Source organism: Pelecanus crispus, chromosome 2 (assembly GCF_030463565.1).
Source record: "Pelecanus crispus isolate bPelCri1 chromosome 2, bPelCri1.pri, whole genome shotgun sequence".
Lineage (NCBI taxonomy): Eukaryota > Metazoa > Chordata > Aves > Pelecaniformes > Pelecanidae > Pelecanus > Pelecanus crispus.
Genome location: NC_134644.1, coordinates 60,916,001 through 60,932,017, shown reverse-complemented (window position 1 = coordinate 60,932,017; position 16,017 = coordinate 60,916,001). Strand labels below are relative to the sequence as shown.

Here is a 16,017-nt window from a genome sequence, read left to right as displayed (position 1 = left end):
AGATTGAGCTGACGATAACATCTGAAGTTCTCAAGTCAGGCAGGGAGTTTGTATGCCTAGTTGTATCCATAGAAATAAAGACATCCTAGATAACGAGTATTGTTAGCATGGTGTATTCAGACGATGCTGTGTTTTTAAAATGCAGGGAGGACATTATATTAGACCTGGCTATTAATCAACTATAAAGTGAACAACTGTCTTGGGTTTTCTTTTAAGAACTTACTTGAATAGTAGTAGTAGTTTTGGGGGCACTGAAGAGATCTGTTGGTGGTTCCTGAAGTTTCTCTGAAGTGAAGATATTTTAATATCTTTTTGAGGAAAAAAGGTTAAAACTAGAAGCTAATGTTTTATAGTAATTTGTGTATTTTTCAACCCAAAGATAAAATGGAAATTTCATAGATTCTCTCCGCATCTGCTTTCATTTTCACTTTGGTGTAGATTTAAGCTCCAATCCTAATGCTCTGTGCCTAGAAATTTTAAACAGGAAAGTCAAATTTACCATAACACTATCTATATCGTTATAGCAAGCCTGTATGTCTAGTTCTTGTCTTTTAAGAGCTTCCAATTGGTATCAAACTTAGAAGGTGTAAAATGGGTACTGTCTCAGAAGATGACTTGCCTTTGAATAACAAAGCAAAGCATTTAGTATATTTATTTTGTTTTAGAAGTTAGTTGCAGTGAAATTCATGCGCTTTTAAAGTTTATCTGAAATACGAAAGGTCATGGCAGATTCTGCAACCTTGGGGACTAGACTTCCCATTCTGCAGAAAAATGTCCCCCCTCCTGCTATTTTACTCCCTATTCATCTCTTCAGCCTCAGCTGGCTATTTTTTCCATGCCACAGGATGAAATATATCTAACTAGTCTCCTAGACCCTTGCTTGTCTGTGCATATATTGGAAATCTCTTTCTTTTTTGGATCACTGGGCAATCTGAGTCCAACTGGTAGTCTTGAAAACTGGAAGAGTATAACTGATTAGGTGATAGTATCTCAGCTAAAAAAACCCCTGCTGCTTCCACCTAATTCTGAACTTTGTTGTGCTCAGGTTGAAATGAAAGTCCTATTTGCACAAAGTGCAGAAGGATGGATGGATGGTCCAGCAACATCTCTGGAGACAAGCAGCAAGGGTATGAGTTAAACCAAGCCAAAGGCCTTGCAGTAGCAAATAGTGCGTATGTCAGTGTCTCTCTCCAAGAACCCGTTAGGGTTTATGTACCTTGCTGCCTCCCCGAAGTGATTGGTTACTCCAGTGGGTTTATTTTCAAACAAGAGTTGGTAATGGGGCACAAGCATCATTTCCATCTGTCTAATAGTAAGAACTGTGATTGTTATGATTTATATTTAAATAGACAGTTCTCATGATTCAGTTCAGTTGAATGTTGCCCTGGGGAGCTGAATCCTGCCATGAAGTTTCTTTGTGATGCTGTACAAGTTACCTAAAACTGCAGGTTCACTACTGGGAACTGTGTGATCTTATTCTGCTTGACCAGACTGAGGTGTTTGACACATAAAGAGCAGAAGTCCCAAGCACTCAGAAATGCAGCTAGGGACTATAGGAGTTTGCATGAAAAGAAGTGTCCCATCACATACTGAGGTGAGAACCACAACCCTCACAGTCTCCAGAGGAGCACCAGAACTCATTGACAAGTTTTCATTGCAAGGTGTAGCACCCTTCTAGGAGCAGCAGTGATGAATAATGTAGGTGGGTTATCCCATGTGTATGGCCATGTTTGTGACTTATTGTGAAAAATTAGTTGTTTTGAATTAATTCACATAAATTCTTGTAGAGGGCTCTCCAGAGAGTACCACATTGCAGCTTTTCAATAAGACTGTTTGCACAAATCCCCTTTTCTTCCTACTCCTATTGCTGGAATTTGCCTGGAGAATTAAGAGCTGTAAAATACTTAAAAATCAATAGAATTTACATGAAAAAATTAACACTGAAATGCATTGACAGGGATAACACTGCCTTTGCACGAAAAGCAGCTGGATATGCATATTTGATTTATTCATTCAATAAGTTTGAGAACATGTTTGTAAGGTCTGTGATCCTTTTGCATAATTTGTGCTGGTTTATTATTGGAGTTGTCACACTTAGGAGGAAAATTAAATGGCTTGTTTGGAGGCTTGGGATTCAGTGCGGTAAAATGCAGCTACACAATGTTTTATAAGTAGTGGCTATAATTAATACAATAGTTCAGGCTTAACTGTTTCTCTGAATTAAAGCTGACAAGTACCTTGTTAGCAAGAGCACAGACGTAGGGAGTGGATTTTACTGATTGGCTTGAAAGAAGTTGTTCCATTTTCAAAGTAGCCATTCTGCAGGAGTTGTGAAACTTCTTAAACATGAAACATTTAAATTTCAGAGTGTTGATTTGGTCTGAGTAAGTTTGAAATGATCTTTTTAGATTCCCTGGTATCACAGCAGAGCCCTGGGTTTCCCGGTGAAGGGAAGCACTGCTGGGGGAAAATTTAGTTCAAGAAAGAGAACATCAGAGTGAGCAGCGTTTTTGTTTAAGGTGAACTGTTTGTTCAGGGCAAAGTGAAGTTTTATTCTGAGAGGTAACCTTAAAAAGTAGTATTTTAGGATTCAATGTTAAGTGCTTTTCCAGGAACTTATAGTGCAGATAAGCTCAAATTTTGGATTAACACTGCCCCCCACCTTTCCTAGAGGACATACATAAGTGTCAGGTTGCCTCTTAAGTAGAACAATCTAAAGTTAGAGCCAAATTTTGATGATAGGATTACAAAAATCTGTTGTTCACTTAAATTAAGCTGATCTTGTGGCATTAGTCACCTTAGTTTGGTAAAGCCATTGTTTAAAAAATAAAAAATTGATAAGCCAAAAGCCATGCAACTATCGGTACATTTACATTAGCATTTTATTTTGGATCAAGAATATGCTTTTGAAGCAAGTCTCCTGATCCTGCCTATTTACTGTTCTTTGCTTTACATTGCAGTGTCGTTTCGGAATATGTAAGCTAATTTCCTTTTGGATGAAACTAAAAATGTGCTCCAGGAGTGCACATAATGCTCTCCTACTGCTAATGGGCATTTAGTCTACAGGACCAGACTAGACCTAACCTGAAGTAGCCTCCCTTCCTCCTTCCCTCCCTCCCTCCCTTTCTTCCCAAAACATGTATAGTCTGAATAGCATACCTTCAGCATCAACAGTTTTGCTGTACAGACCTGATCTTATTGTGCCATGCTACTTGCTAAGGTAGACATAGGTAGTGCTTGTAGTCAGTGAGTTGCCAAATACATTCATTGATAAAACCAGAATCTTGTCTTATGAGGCAGAAGTCAACTTTCAAGAATAATTGCCTGTTAGGAACTGCATCTGCATATCGGGTAGGAAACTATAGGAGGTGTTTCAATGTCTAAAAAAAAAAAAGAACCACAATGAAGAAACCCTTTCGGGAAACAGATATGCTCCTTAGTCTTAGCAATTCATTCTCCTTAGTTTTTGCATTTACTTACTTCATTTCTGATGAGGGAGGCTGTTCCAGCTGATTACATTTGGGAAGTGGATGGTAGCTCTTAAAACAAGCCCTGAATGAAATGGTCCATTTCAATAAGCTGGCAAGTAGTTTGTCCTAGGGCATTGGTTTTGGACTTAACACTTGGGGCCAGGTGCTTACTTGGCAGAAAATGACGTAGATTTGGTTCTGATCCCACAAATTCCTTTCTTTTAGTTTTAAAATCCCACGTTCTCTGCGGTTAGGTAACATCTGTGTATGTGCAGAGCATCTATTTGCTTTTCCATAAAGACAAGGTTTAAAAAAAAAAAAAAAGGGCAATATATTGTAATTTGTTTAGTGGAAACTCTGATTCAGTGTTTTGGATTTTTTTTTCAAGTGATAAGTGGAACAAATAACCCATTAGGACTGCACGAAAAATGCTGATAAATGTCAAAGAAAAACCTAATTGTGGTGCTACAACTAATACAGCAAGATGAAAAAAAGTTTTACCAAGAAGCTTTTTGAGGTTGTAGTGAGCAGTTAGAACATCTTTCCTTTCTGTGTATTCAACGCTACAATAATTTTTTGCCATTTGAGGCACCAAAAGATACCATTTTAGTGTCCTTTCTCTTTTACTGATGTAAAACCAGAATACTTCAGGTGTAATCAGGGTCATTTTTTCACATGAGCCTTCATTTAGCAAGAATGTGGGCTACTTTAATAGAGTTGTATTCTTTAAATAGCCGTGTTCCTAATTTAAGGAAAATCAGTATTAAAACCTTTTTTCCTTAAGTGTTTGTTAAAATTGTCCTTTCCAATTCATTACAATGAATTATGACATCAAGAAAAAAATTAATACCTTTAGAAGCTCACTTGTTAATTATCCCTTGTTAGTGACATCTGCTTCACCAATAGCAGAAGTTCCCATTCCAGCTTTTGTTTGACTTAGTAATGCTTAGCACTACACAGGAGCCAAGTTTTTCAATCCACACAGTATGTCAAGAAAATTTTTAAAGTAAAAAGTGATACTTTCTGATTTTTTGGTAGATTGTATTTCAATTAAATAGGAGAATTTAATGTATTAATTAAAAAAACCAAACAAAGACAAACCAACACCAAAGCCAAACCCCAAACTAACAACATAGGAAGTTGCTTCAGTAATTTTGCTTTGGTCATCTGTAGCAATAGCCTTATCTATCTTCACTGTAGTTCTGCATGAACAGTATTTAGTTATGTTTGCTGGTTTCATGAACTGCTTTCTTTAGGGTTTATTATGATAGACTCCCACAAAATATAATTTATGTGGAATTCTTAGAATCACAATTTCAATGCTAATTCTTCTGCAGCAGAAGAAACTTTAACTGCTGTACAAAGAGCTGCCTCAGCCCGTTGCTTCGCTGTCTTTTATCAGTGTCACTCTTTTGGAATTGTGGAAAAAATGCCTTGTCCTTTCCCACATACTCTGACATTTAAGCAGGCAGTGACTGTTCATTTAAAAAACTAATCTGTTGGGCAGGAATTTCCTGAATGACGGTACTGGAAACCAAATCGCTTTTTAAAAAAAAAAAAAAAATGTTAAGTCCTGGAAAGTAGACTGATGTGAAAGCAGCAACATAAGCAGGAGGAAATTTTCAGTGGGATCATTCACAGTTTTTCTCTATTGGAAGCTCATTGTATATTTGGACTCCCACCGATGTGATCAGGAATATGTGTAACCCAAATCTCTGCAGTATCTTTTCAAGGGATCTTGGTTAGTATCTTGGATATCTGGATGTATTTCTATCAGTACAGAAGTGTTCTGAAAATTTATAACTGTCTTCCAACTTTCAACTTTCTAGATTAAATTAATGAAATACTTCACTAATGGTAAAATCCCTCTGTCCCCATACTACCTCTCTCTTTCCTTCTTCTTCCTCTGTACTAAACCTGCCTCTTTGTGAAAGAAGTTTGACAGATCATTGGAAAGGAAAGGAATGGCTCCTCTTCAGGCAAGAAGTAAAACACAAATACCAAACAACAACAAACCAAACAGGAATTGCTGACCAGAAGCCCCTTTCTGTGGTGGAAGCTCTGACTGCTGAGTCATGCTTTGTTAGCACCTTGAGGCATGCATGTGTCTTAGCAGAGCATATCCCCTCCATTGCATGTTACTGTTTACATCATTTCACAAAGGCAGTGATCTTTCCCAAAGGCCCTCTTGTTTGAAGCAATAAAAGCTTTTTCCCTCTTGGAAAATTCAGTAGCCAGGAACCCCACAGTATGCAGAATAACTTCTAGTGATATTATCCTAACACTGAAAGTAAACAAAGAAGGGGCATATATTATTTTATTGGCTACCAGAGAAAAGGTTATCTTTAAAAATATATATGCCTTTTGCATATGCTTTGTGACAGACATACAGCCTGAAGACTGGCACATGACAAGGGGAAATCAATAAAAAATGCATAATGATATTATAAATATTTATAGAATAGCTAGATAAGTATAATATGACAGGGAGAAGCCAAGAAGGCTTTTAGAATAGCAAATGTGTGCTCTAAAATATATTGTACTTCTTCTGAGTGAGTTAAAGTGGTATAAGAAGGCATTGCATAGGCCGTCAGAGACATTCACAACACCTTTGATTAAGCAACCTTTCTAACCTTCTTTCTAAGCAACCATGAGAAAAGCTTTGTCAAGAAGTGCAGCTAAATAAAAGTTGGAAAGTAGACAAGGGAAAAAGTTTTCAGAAAGGATGAGGTTATTCACTGATGGCCCCAGTGGGACTTGTAGGGATTGTTGATTGATTTGCAGCCTGGGAAAGTAAGGAAATGGTTCTCTGTGTTTCCGGCAGGATTAAAATGATCCAGCTTTATCCAGAGACTAGGAATTTTCCAAGTCCGCTACAAGATTTTTTTTTTTAACTAGATTTTTGCATATAACTGGCTGTTGATGTGGTTGTGTACCTGTTAATACATGTGTCTAAGTTATGCCTGTAAGACTGTAAGGTTTATAAGCAGTAAATAGGAAAACAAGTGGGTAAGACTGGAGATGAACAAATTTGGTTCCCTAAATGCAAGTAAAAATTTCCTATAGTCATCCTTCTGTCCTGTAGAAATCGGGCCTTACTGTGTGGCTAATTGCTCTACAAGAGGACTTACGTTGTGGGACTTGGCTCCATTCATTCTCTGTGTTGATGTAAACATCAAGAATAAGCTGGAGGTTTTGTATGGAGGAATTTATTCTTCTCTGCTTGTGCTGCAGATGGCTGAATTTGCTCAGTGTGCAAAAGCTGCAAGAAAAGTACATAATGAAAGAGAAAATTATACTAAAAATGAAAGAAACTATGCAAGAGACCAACTTTTTCTGCCTCTAACAAAAGGCCAACAAAAGCTTCTTCAGTGGAGATACCCATATCTGGGACAGGTTATTTTCACTGCCGAATTCTTGCTTACAGATTTTCTTTCCCGTTAGTCCAAACAGAGCACAATTTCATTAATGGTTGGGTCAGGGTGCTAATTATCTTTGTGAAAAATGGATGGGCAGAGAGTCCAGGAGATAGATGCTTCCTAATTTGTTAAGGGCTTTTAAAGATAAATGGCCTTGAAGTAGATTTGTTTTCAAATGAATAGCCAGTAGAGTGCTCGGAGCAGTGGCACAGTGAGTTCTCATCAGTTTTTCTCAGAGTGATGGATGCTGCATATTCTGTCCGTTGATGTGGTCTTTGCCATCAGAAGTCCCAATTTATTAATAGTTTTTAGGGCAATGGTTCTAAATTATTGCAGCCCAATTTTATTAGTGTTTTACATCTACCGAGGACTGAGCCCTTTGTGCAGCTTTATATTAACTCAGCAAGCACCATTAAAATACTGACATTTAGGCTTATTTTGGTAGCATTAATCATAGCATTTTATCATACATTAATTGCAGTGGCTTGAAATGACTGGAACATTCACTTTTCTAAAAGCAGGAGAAACAATAATTTGCATTTCTCCACTTTTTCAACCCATAACTGTGCTAAAAAAAAAAGGAAAAAAACAAACCAAAACACACAGAAACCCCCTCCTAATTGTGTGTGCTGGGGGCATCTACCTATGCTTCTTTGCAACAACTGAACAAGTAAGAGCCAGCAGCTCTTAAGGACTCACTGGAAGCTCTTGAAAGTGTCATCTCTGAAAATTAGCCTCTGAAGTCTCGGTGTGGACACCTACAGCCAGGCCTTGGCTTCAAAAACATATCTTAATATATAACGAGAGTCCTCCTGATGTGCAAAAAAAGCTAAAAATCTACTGCATTTTCATATGCTGATATGGCTTAAGGGTAGAAATGCCTTTTGTGATTCACCAGCAGGAATAGGTGTACAGCACCTGTGTCTATTTGTATTATCGTATCAGTAAAAGAACCTGTGATGTTTGCTGGCCCTCTTCAGTGGAGGACATCACTAGGTGATTATGTTTAATATAAGGAGTTGGCAGCCTTTCTCACTTAACCATCATTAAGAGATCTGCTGCTGAGGTCCCATTTTGTGAGGCAGCTGGAAATTGGCACTTAGTTTGAATGTATTGTTTTCTACCTTTCTCTTAAAGTTCAAGGACAAGGCAAATCTGTTCAGACTATGCAAAGAAAAAGGTTTTTCTCACTTTCCTTTGTTTAATTGGTCCTCTGACCTCTCCATTCTTTTCTAATTAAATTTATTCCCTAAATAAATTTTTTCCCCTATATATACATGAATTAAATATAAGTGTGGACCATGACAGCAAAGATGCAAGTGGAAGACATGAGGGAAGGTATTTGAAAGCACCATCCAGAAAATAGCTGTGATAAACATGTAGACTTTTTACTGGAGTAAAAATTACCTAGGTCTTCAGTAGTGTTTCTCTTGATACTTACAAAGGAGAACAGTACTGTTATTTGTGTTCTGGGGAACTGAGGCATAGAATGGGTCGGTGGAGAGACCCTAAATCACTTGAAAGGCGAGATGCAGGATAGTGGTGTCCCAATCTCTTAACCATGCATTTAATTTGTTTTTTTAAAGATTGTCCCTTCCCTACTCCCACCCCAAGATGTTCCTGCACCTTCAGGACTTTCACCACCTGTATTTTCCCTGGTAATGTCAGATGGCTTAAGTGACAGCTTCATCTGTAGCCTTCTGCCTCCTGCTATACTGGATTTGCTCAAAAGCCCAAAAGACTTTCTAGTGATTGAGGTTTTCTTTTTTCAGTTACAGTGGCTTCACATGACCAAATAATACTTCATTAACCCAATTGCCTAAGGATATCAAGCTCCAGGGGAAACTTGTATTCCTATATGATTGGCAAGATAATTAGGAAGTGAAATAATGCAAATCCCACCACAGGCAACCATCGTAAGATTTACGTATTTACTCTTTGAAACCGAAGCGTGTGGTATCATAAATCCTCTTATTTTAAGGCTTTTATATTTGTAGGTTTATTATCAACCTTCACAACGGACATATTGCTAGGGCAGGAGGCTTTAGGAACACAATCAAGTTGGATCAGTTCAGGTTGCTGGTAAATCCAGTGAGATTTTTAGTCTGCAGTATCACCTAGATAACACAGGCTAAAGTTTGCTTTTGCTTTTACTAGCTTTGATTTTAAGCTCCTTGCGCATGGCCTTTCATTCTGTATTTGTAAAGTATCTACCTGAGTGGATCTACCACAGTTAGAGCTTCTACATGATAAGAAAACATAGGCACAGAAGCCACTGATGGCAACAAGAGTTCTGCATCCACCAGGAGAGTGGAATATTGGATCTAGATTAGAGACAGCTTCATATGGGGTCAGCTACAGCCTTCCCTGTTAATAGAGGCCAGGGCAAAGCTCATATCAGTAAATGCTGCATCCAGGTGGCAGCAACAAGTGGGAGATTAAATGAGAGAGCTGTATAGATGTGGGGTCCTGTTGAGGAAGGCCTTCAGTGGGTAAGAATCACTTATAAATTAAAGGTTCAGCAAAACCATACCAAGTAGAAGGTGTCCAATGAAGTTCTGGCAGCTTCTCTATCTGAAAATGATGAAACCGAAGAAGCAAGGAAATTAGTGGAGTTGCTCTGAGGTGGCTGGACTAAAATTAATATGGCAAAAGCAAAATAAAAAAAAAAAGGGAGGGGAATCAATATTCTTGCTAATAAGAATCAACATTTATCTTACAGGAAACCTGAAGTTTTGCCTTCTGATTCTGAACCAGCCTTTCAACAAAGGTCATTTTCATTGTCTATGGAGCAAAGGTAATAATAACTTACATATATCTTCATTTGCTTATTTACTTAGCTGCTACCCAGCTAATGTACTTCATGCCTGTTGAATTGCAATGTGGCAATTTCCTCTTAACTAGAGCAACCTTCTGGTGAGGGTGTGAATTGGCAGAATATGTCCCTTGTCGCTGAATGCAGCAAATGAGCTGATTATGCAAATTCTGCATCTCTGTATTGCTTACGTCAGTGGGAACTTTATGGACTGATCTGTGTAAGACTGTAGCTTTTCAGAGGCATCTTAGGAATGATCATTGTTTTGCTGACAAAGTGTAGTAGATCAATGGTGCATTTAAGAGTCTGGAAGCGAGCATTCCTTTAAAGGTCATCAGTGAAATGTGTTAATTTTAATCAAAATAAAATGAACCATGTAGATATTATGTTGTGAAAGCAGTGGGAATTTGTGTGCGTGTCAGAAATATGCAAATCAGATTTCACTACCCCTTTGTTTAATATGCACAGTGCTAATCATCATCTCTGGTATGATAGCTGCAGATTTACTGACATTTTGTGGAGATACGTAAATCTTTACAAGCCTGGAGCTATTAATTCCTCTGGTGCAAAAATGTAGTCCTTGAGAAGCTTTCTGACAAACTGCAGGAACCGTCTCTAACGTGTTACCAGGCTGGGAACCTTGCCGAGAGATTCCTCTTAACTGACTGGGGCAGATAGAGCTATTTGATTTCACCATAGGCATAAGGGCTGGCAGGGGGTAGCTGTGCAGTTAAAAGGAATTGGAGTAAGGGATGAAGCAGGCAGGATGTATTCATAGCACTTATTCCAGTAAATCTAAATTAGGTGCCTATGTAGGCAGAGGAGTGAGAAAAGAAGGGAGAGGATGCACAGGATGATTCAAAACATCTAAATGAGTACTGTACCCCAAACAGGCTCTCTTTCACTTGCAATGTCAGCAAGAAATGGCAGCAAGAACTGCTCAGTGGAAGAGATGTCAAGTGTATTTTCTAGATGTGTTTCTACATATTTTTTATTTAAAAAGATACAGTGAAAGACATATTCTGTACTAAATAACAAAGGGAAGAAGGGTAAGTATTTTGATCTTACTTCTTTGTCCCACCTTTCCTGTGTTTTGAGGGTTGAGGTTAAATGTGCACAGTTACTGAATGGCAGTATTTAGCATCTAGTAGTACCTTGCATGTGTTGCTTTTATGCTCTGTTCTATTAATAAGACTTTATTTTGTCTGTCCTTTGGAATTTTAAGTCTTCCTCTTGCAATCAAACCTGTGCAGGGTGACCCTTGGGGCATGGAGCGCTTCTTACTGTAACACTAATGGGCCCTTAACTGTAGTGCTTCACTGAAGGGTTGGGATAAGAAGCTGGATAAAAATCGAGTAGACCACAGACTGTCTTGCTTGAGAGTACCTCGGTGGGTTCCTGTCCTCTGAGCATAACTGTGTTGAAAGTAATTACTGGTGCTGTGAATAGTTTTTCAAAGAGTCTGTGAGAGTTAGGAGCAGAAGTCCTATTTAAGCTAATAAGACTTCTGCTGGTAGGTTACTTCCAGAAATAGGTGGATATTTTCTAAGTAAAAAGACAGAGGAAAGTGGTGACATAGTGAACCTGAAATGTTTTTCTTCCAAACATCTCAGCTTCAGTAAACCTCAGTGAACCCAGGACAAGGTTTTGGCAATGCCTGACTGACAGTCCTGGACTACTGTAGTTTCAGCAGTCTTGTGTGTTCTGGATCCTGCTTCTGAAGGTGTCTCAGCAGAGAGATTGTTGCAGGACTAGGAGAACCTGGGGTTTTTGGTATGTGAAAGAAGTTCTGAAAGAATGAAACATCCTTAGAAACAGTGCTTGATGACCAGCTGTATATGCTTGAGATCTCATAAATGAGTGATGAGAAGGAAACAATGGGGCTATTGATCCACTGAATATTACCAGCTATACAAATCAGGGGAAAAAGGGAGAGAAAAATGCAGAGGGGGAAAAAAAAGAAAAAAAGATAAAATATTGACTGACTTCTCTAGGTTACAGGAATCTTGGGTGTTATACCAAGTACAGAATGCTGAGACATAGGTGTTATTTTCAAGTAGGTTCTGTCCTGTCAAAATAACTTGTTTCATTAGCCCTGTCACTTTAGCGTCAAGTAAAAATGAAGGTGTGATGTGATATGCCCTGAGTTTAAAAAAAAAAAAAAAACCAAACTACATTGATAAGTGTAGCTATTCCAGACTAAAATCATCCCAGGTGTAGCTCCTCTTGACCTCAACAAAAAGTGCTTGCAGCTAATTAGCCTTTGTCTTATTACAGACTTGCATGAAATCTATTTTTACTGACATACTTTGAAAAGAACTATTTCAATCTGTACAAGTTTGCATGAACTTCGTCCTCTCTGCTTTGTGAAGGACACTGAAATCTGATTTCTTCATTTCCAGGGGAGAGCTTTTACCACTCTTACCATACAAGTTGGATAAGTGACAATAGTAAGGCAGTATAAGCTAAAGACTACCATGGTTTTAGTCTGTCATTCATTGCTGTATTAAACCGATCCAGAACATGTTCCCTTTGTGTTAGGTACAGTCATACAGTATTAGTGCCGCCCTAAAGGCGGGAGGGATGAAATACTGGAGGAGGGATAGCTTCCAAAAGCAGGATGAGGAGTAATATGGCAGAAAACACTGGTAGTTCACTGAAGGATTTATTGGGTTGAGTATAGTGGGGAGGGGACAAACAAAATTGCAAGAGAAATTGAAGACAGTAGGTCATTAAAGGAGAATAGGTAAGGGAAAAAGGTCTCACAGTAAGTGACGCTGATATAAGGAGACTGAATGTGGGAAGGTGAGGTGGATGTGTTAGGAATAGGCAGTGGGTTGGGAATAGACTATGAGTAAGCACAAGGCTGGGAACATAAGTCAAATCTGTCAAAAGTGCTTTGACTGTAGCTGTTAATGAAGCCATTTTTACCAGTGGAAGTTGTATGGCTTCCCTTGCAGACCTTATCCTAATTGTGGAAAATATGTGGAAGAGACAGGACCCTGCTTTTCTCAGAGCTGCACATTTTTGTGTCCAGGAGGTTCCTATAAGTGGAGCCTTACCTTAATAACATTGTCACACATCCTAAATTCCTGCTTGTATTTCAGCGATATTTCTAGCTCCTGGTTTGAATCCTGTTTGACAAAAAAATTGGTAGGGGAAAAAATCCAGTTTATGTTAGTCTCTAGGGCTACTTTGGAAGTGGTTTCAAATGTAAATATATCTTTAACAGAAATGACTGTGAATTGAAGGTCTGAAGCTGTCTCTCCATTAAGTTTGAAAATTATGGAGGCCCAGGTTTTAGTGGCTGAAAACAGAAGGGGCTTTCTGGAGAGTTAGTGAAAGTTGCTGAGATTTTGATTCTGCTCTTTAAAATATCTTTCATCGGAAATTCAATGACTGACTTATGCTAAGAATTTCAGCAATGTCTAGGGATTGCAAGTGCTTCTGTTTTTTTGATGTCTCCCTAGCGAAGTACCAGGAAAGGGACAGAATTATTGCAGTGGTAAGAAATCACTTCTGTAAAATTGTCTCAAGTTTAGGATCTGAAAATTGTTTCTTGTTTCTGAAAACATTGCCCCTACAAGCTATACTACTCAAATGATCCAGAATTGTCTTCATGTCCTTGCTTGATGGTAGCATGCTAAATGGCTGTGCATTGTAGAGTACTTTCCATTCTTAAATGTTGACAATGACAGCTGTAAAGAGCAAGAAGTTACGCTCTGAAAAATAAGGTCATTATTTCAAGAATCAGAGTAAAGTGGCAGCATTCTGTAGCAATCTGATGAAGTTCCCATCAGTGCTGTATTTCTGGGAATGGCAGGTTTGTTGTTAAATGGCATCTTCAGATTTGCTTGTGGAGAAAGACATACTACAGTCTTTTTCCTTAGGTTCTATTTAACCTCTGGCTGGGTGTTATATCCATGGGTTTACTGATAAATGCAGTTGCAGAATTAAAATATTGGTTAATGCAGTTCTGCTTGGCTGAAGAGGAAGACTATTACACTTGTGCTTTATGGTAAGAAAACATGTTCACGGGTATTTTTCAGTTCTTACAATGGTTGTGATACATTAGCCACCGTGCCTTCCTCAGAAGGATTGTGATCTTTTTCCACAAATAAAGACTTTCCGTGAAAGCTTTTAATCAAACAGAACATGTTGAACTACTTTAAATATTAGCTGTTCATATTACAAAATGTCCTTGGCTGATGTACTAGAATAAAGTACCAACATCCTTTTGGAACGGGCTGACTGAATCCTGACTTGTGGGATGTATATTTACTGTTGGAGAGGCAGATGGGAAAGAGACATCTATGAAACCGAGCTGCAAAAATGTCTGTCCTTCAGGAGTACTTCCCTAAATAGTCTTTTTCATGGACCATTCTTTTCAGTGAAGGAACTTGGGGTCTAGCTATGTCTCCTTATTACGCTGCCCTACCAGCCACTTCTCTATACGCATAGTATATAGGTATTTTATGCCACTTTGTAGATCATGAACATGGAGGAACTCCAGAAAGAGGAATGTTGCTCACCCTAGAGATTTCAGCCCTATATTTTTGGGGGGGTCTATATACTGAGATAGCAAGAAGCATACTTTTACAGCAGCAGTGTAATAACTCAAATCCAAACCGTGTTAGATTGTCTTCATGTAAACAGTACTTTCTTACACTACATCTGTTGCACTTACTTATCCATAAATTGAGTTTTTTCAAGTTTCCATCTCTATCAATACCCATTTCACAACAATCAAAGTGGCTATTGGATTTTAAATAGTATGTTGAAAGTGAGGCAACTTTCCTGTCAAGGTCAGCCTCCTGTTTGGTGAAAATGCTGCTAATGAATGGATTGTTAGCACCTGGAGATGACTGCGAATTACAAAATATCTCCTCTTCCTGAGTAGTCAAGTAAGGAAAGGTGCTAATTTGTATCATGAATTTCAGAGTCATCTGTCTTTGAACACCACATGCTCCCATGCATTTTATGTTCCGTATGCTTTTGTCTGCAATATAATTGGTGATTGATGTTTTGAATGTCTTCTGTTGAGGTCCAAGAGCTGTGTATAAAGTTACCTTTACATATATATGTATCTATGTATCTCTAAATAATATATATATGAAAATATGTATACCTATTAAATGTAATAGGTATAAATCTATATCCTGTATATATATAGGATAAATGTATATACCTAAATAAGATATAAATGCAAGTGGCAATGCAAAGCTCAAGTACATATATTGAATGGAAGGTAACAGATTAGTTGGAACAGTTTGAACGTCTCAGAGCAAAGGGTATTGTAGTTTAACAACAGGAGGGAAATAACCTGACTTTCCCTGGTGCCATTTTTTTTTTCTCTGTGATTGATACCTTTTTCTCCATTGTCTTTAGTGGTTGAACTCACCTACACTTCTGGAATTATTGGTATGTACAGCCATTCACTTGCCCTCTTACCTGTCAGCAATGAACTTGCCTTGTTGGCATATGGTGTGCTTTTTTCTCACCTTTTATTTTCATTTCTAGCTGAACTTACTTGTAATATATCTCAAATTTGTACTAGACCCAGAATTGGCAGCTGGCATAAAACTTGAGTGAATTTAGAGCAGCTACTATTAATAAATAGGAAAATGTTCATAAAAATGGTGATTGGGATGTCGCATGGACTTGTATGCTTTATTGCACTTTCCAGCAGGCATCCAGACTAGCAGTAACTCTTGCCGCTGGCCTCAGCTAAACTACTCTCTTCTCCCCTGAGTAATATTAGACTCCTGATAAGTCAACAATAAAGTTCATTTTTCCACATTTGAATCAAAACAGGAATGTAATTTCTATTTTGTATTTAATAACTTAAATTTGCTGTTCTGTGCCACTCAATTTAGATTTAAACAACATTTTCTTACAGTGGTGCGCCTGTTGTTGGACTGCATGCAGTGAGTTAATGTCCTTCAACTACAGCAGTCTGAGAGAAGTTATTTCAAGTGTTCTTGAGGGTAGGGAATCTATGACATACTTGAGGAACAGGAAAATCTGGCCCTGATTAGGGCTAGCTAGCCCATGCTTTAAGCTTGGAAACGAAGTAGTATCTGGATCTTAGAACATGCAGTAGTTTGCACTAGCAGGGATTTTGGGAAGAGAGTTTTTCTAGACCAAGCTTTGCCTATGACTGTGTATAACCTGTCTTATAGCTCTGTCAGATTTTCAGTGGTGATTTTAATTCTCTGCAAATCCAGCAACAGGAATTTTGCAGATCTAAAAGGAATTTTTGTTTGTCTAATGGACTTGAGATTTTGTTTGAAAAATGAAAAAAAATGATTAA

At 38.2% G+C, this 16,017-nt stretch overlaps 1 protein-coding gene across 1 annotated transcript in view; it reads left to right on the top strand.

The window, feature by feature from the left end:
• TPK1 (thiamin pyrophosphokinase 1) overlaps positions 1-16,017 on the top strand; it is a 311,952-nt gene that overhangs the window by 46,288 nt on the left and 249,647 nt on the right. The window contains exons 2-3 of the mRNA XM_075705017.1: positions 9,612-9,686; positions 11,762-11,764. Of these exons, the coding sequence (XP_075561132.1) occupies positions 9,612-9,686; positions 11,762-11,764 (78 nt within the window). The remainder of the gene's footprint in view (positions 1-9,611; positions 9,687-11,761; positions 11,765-16,017) is intronic.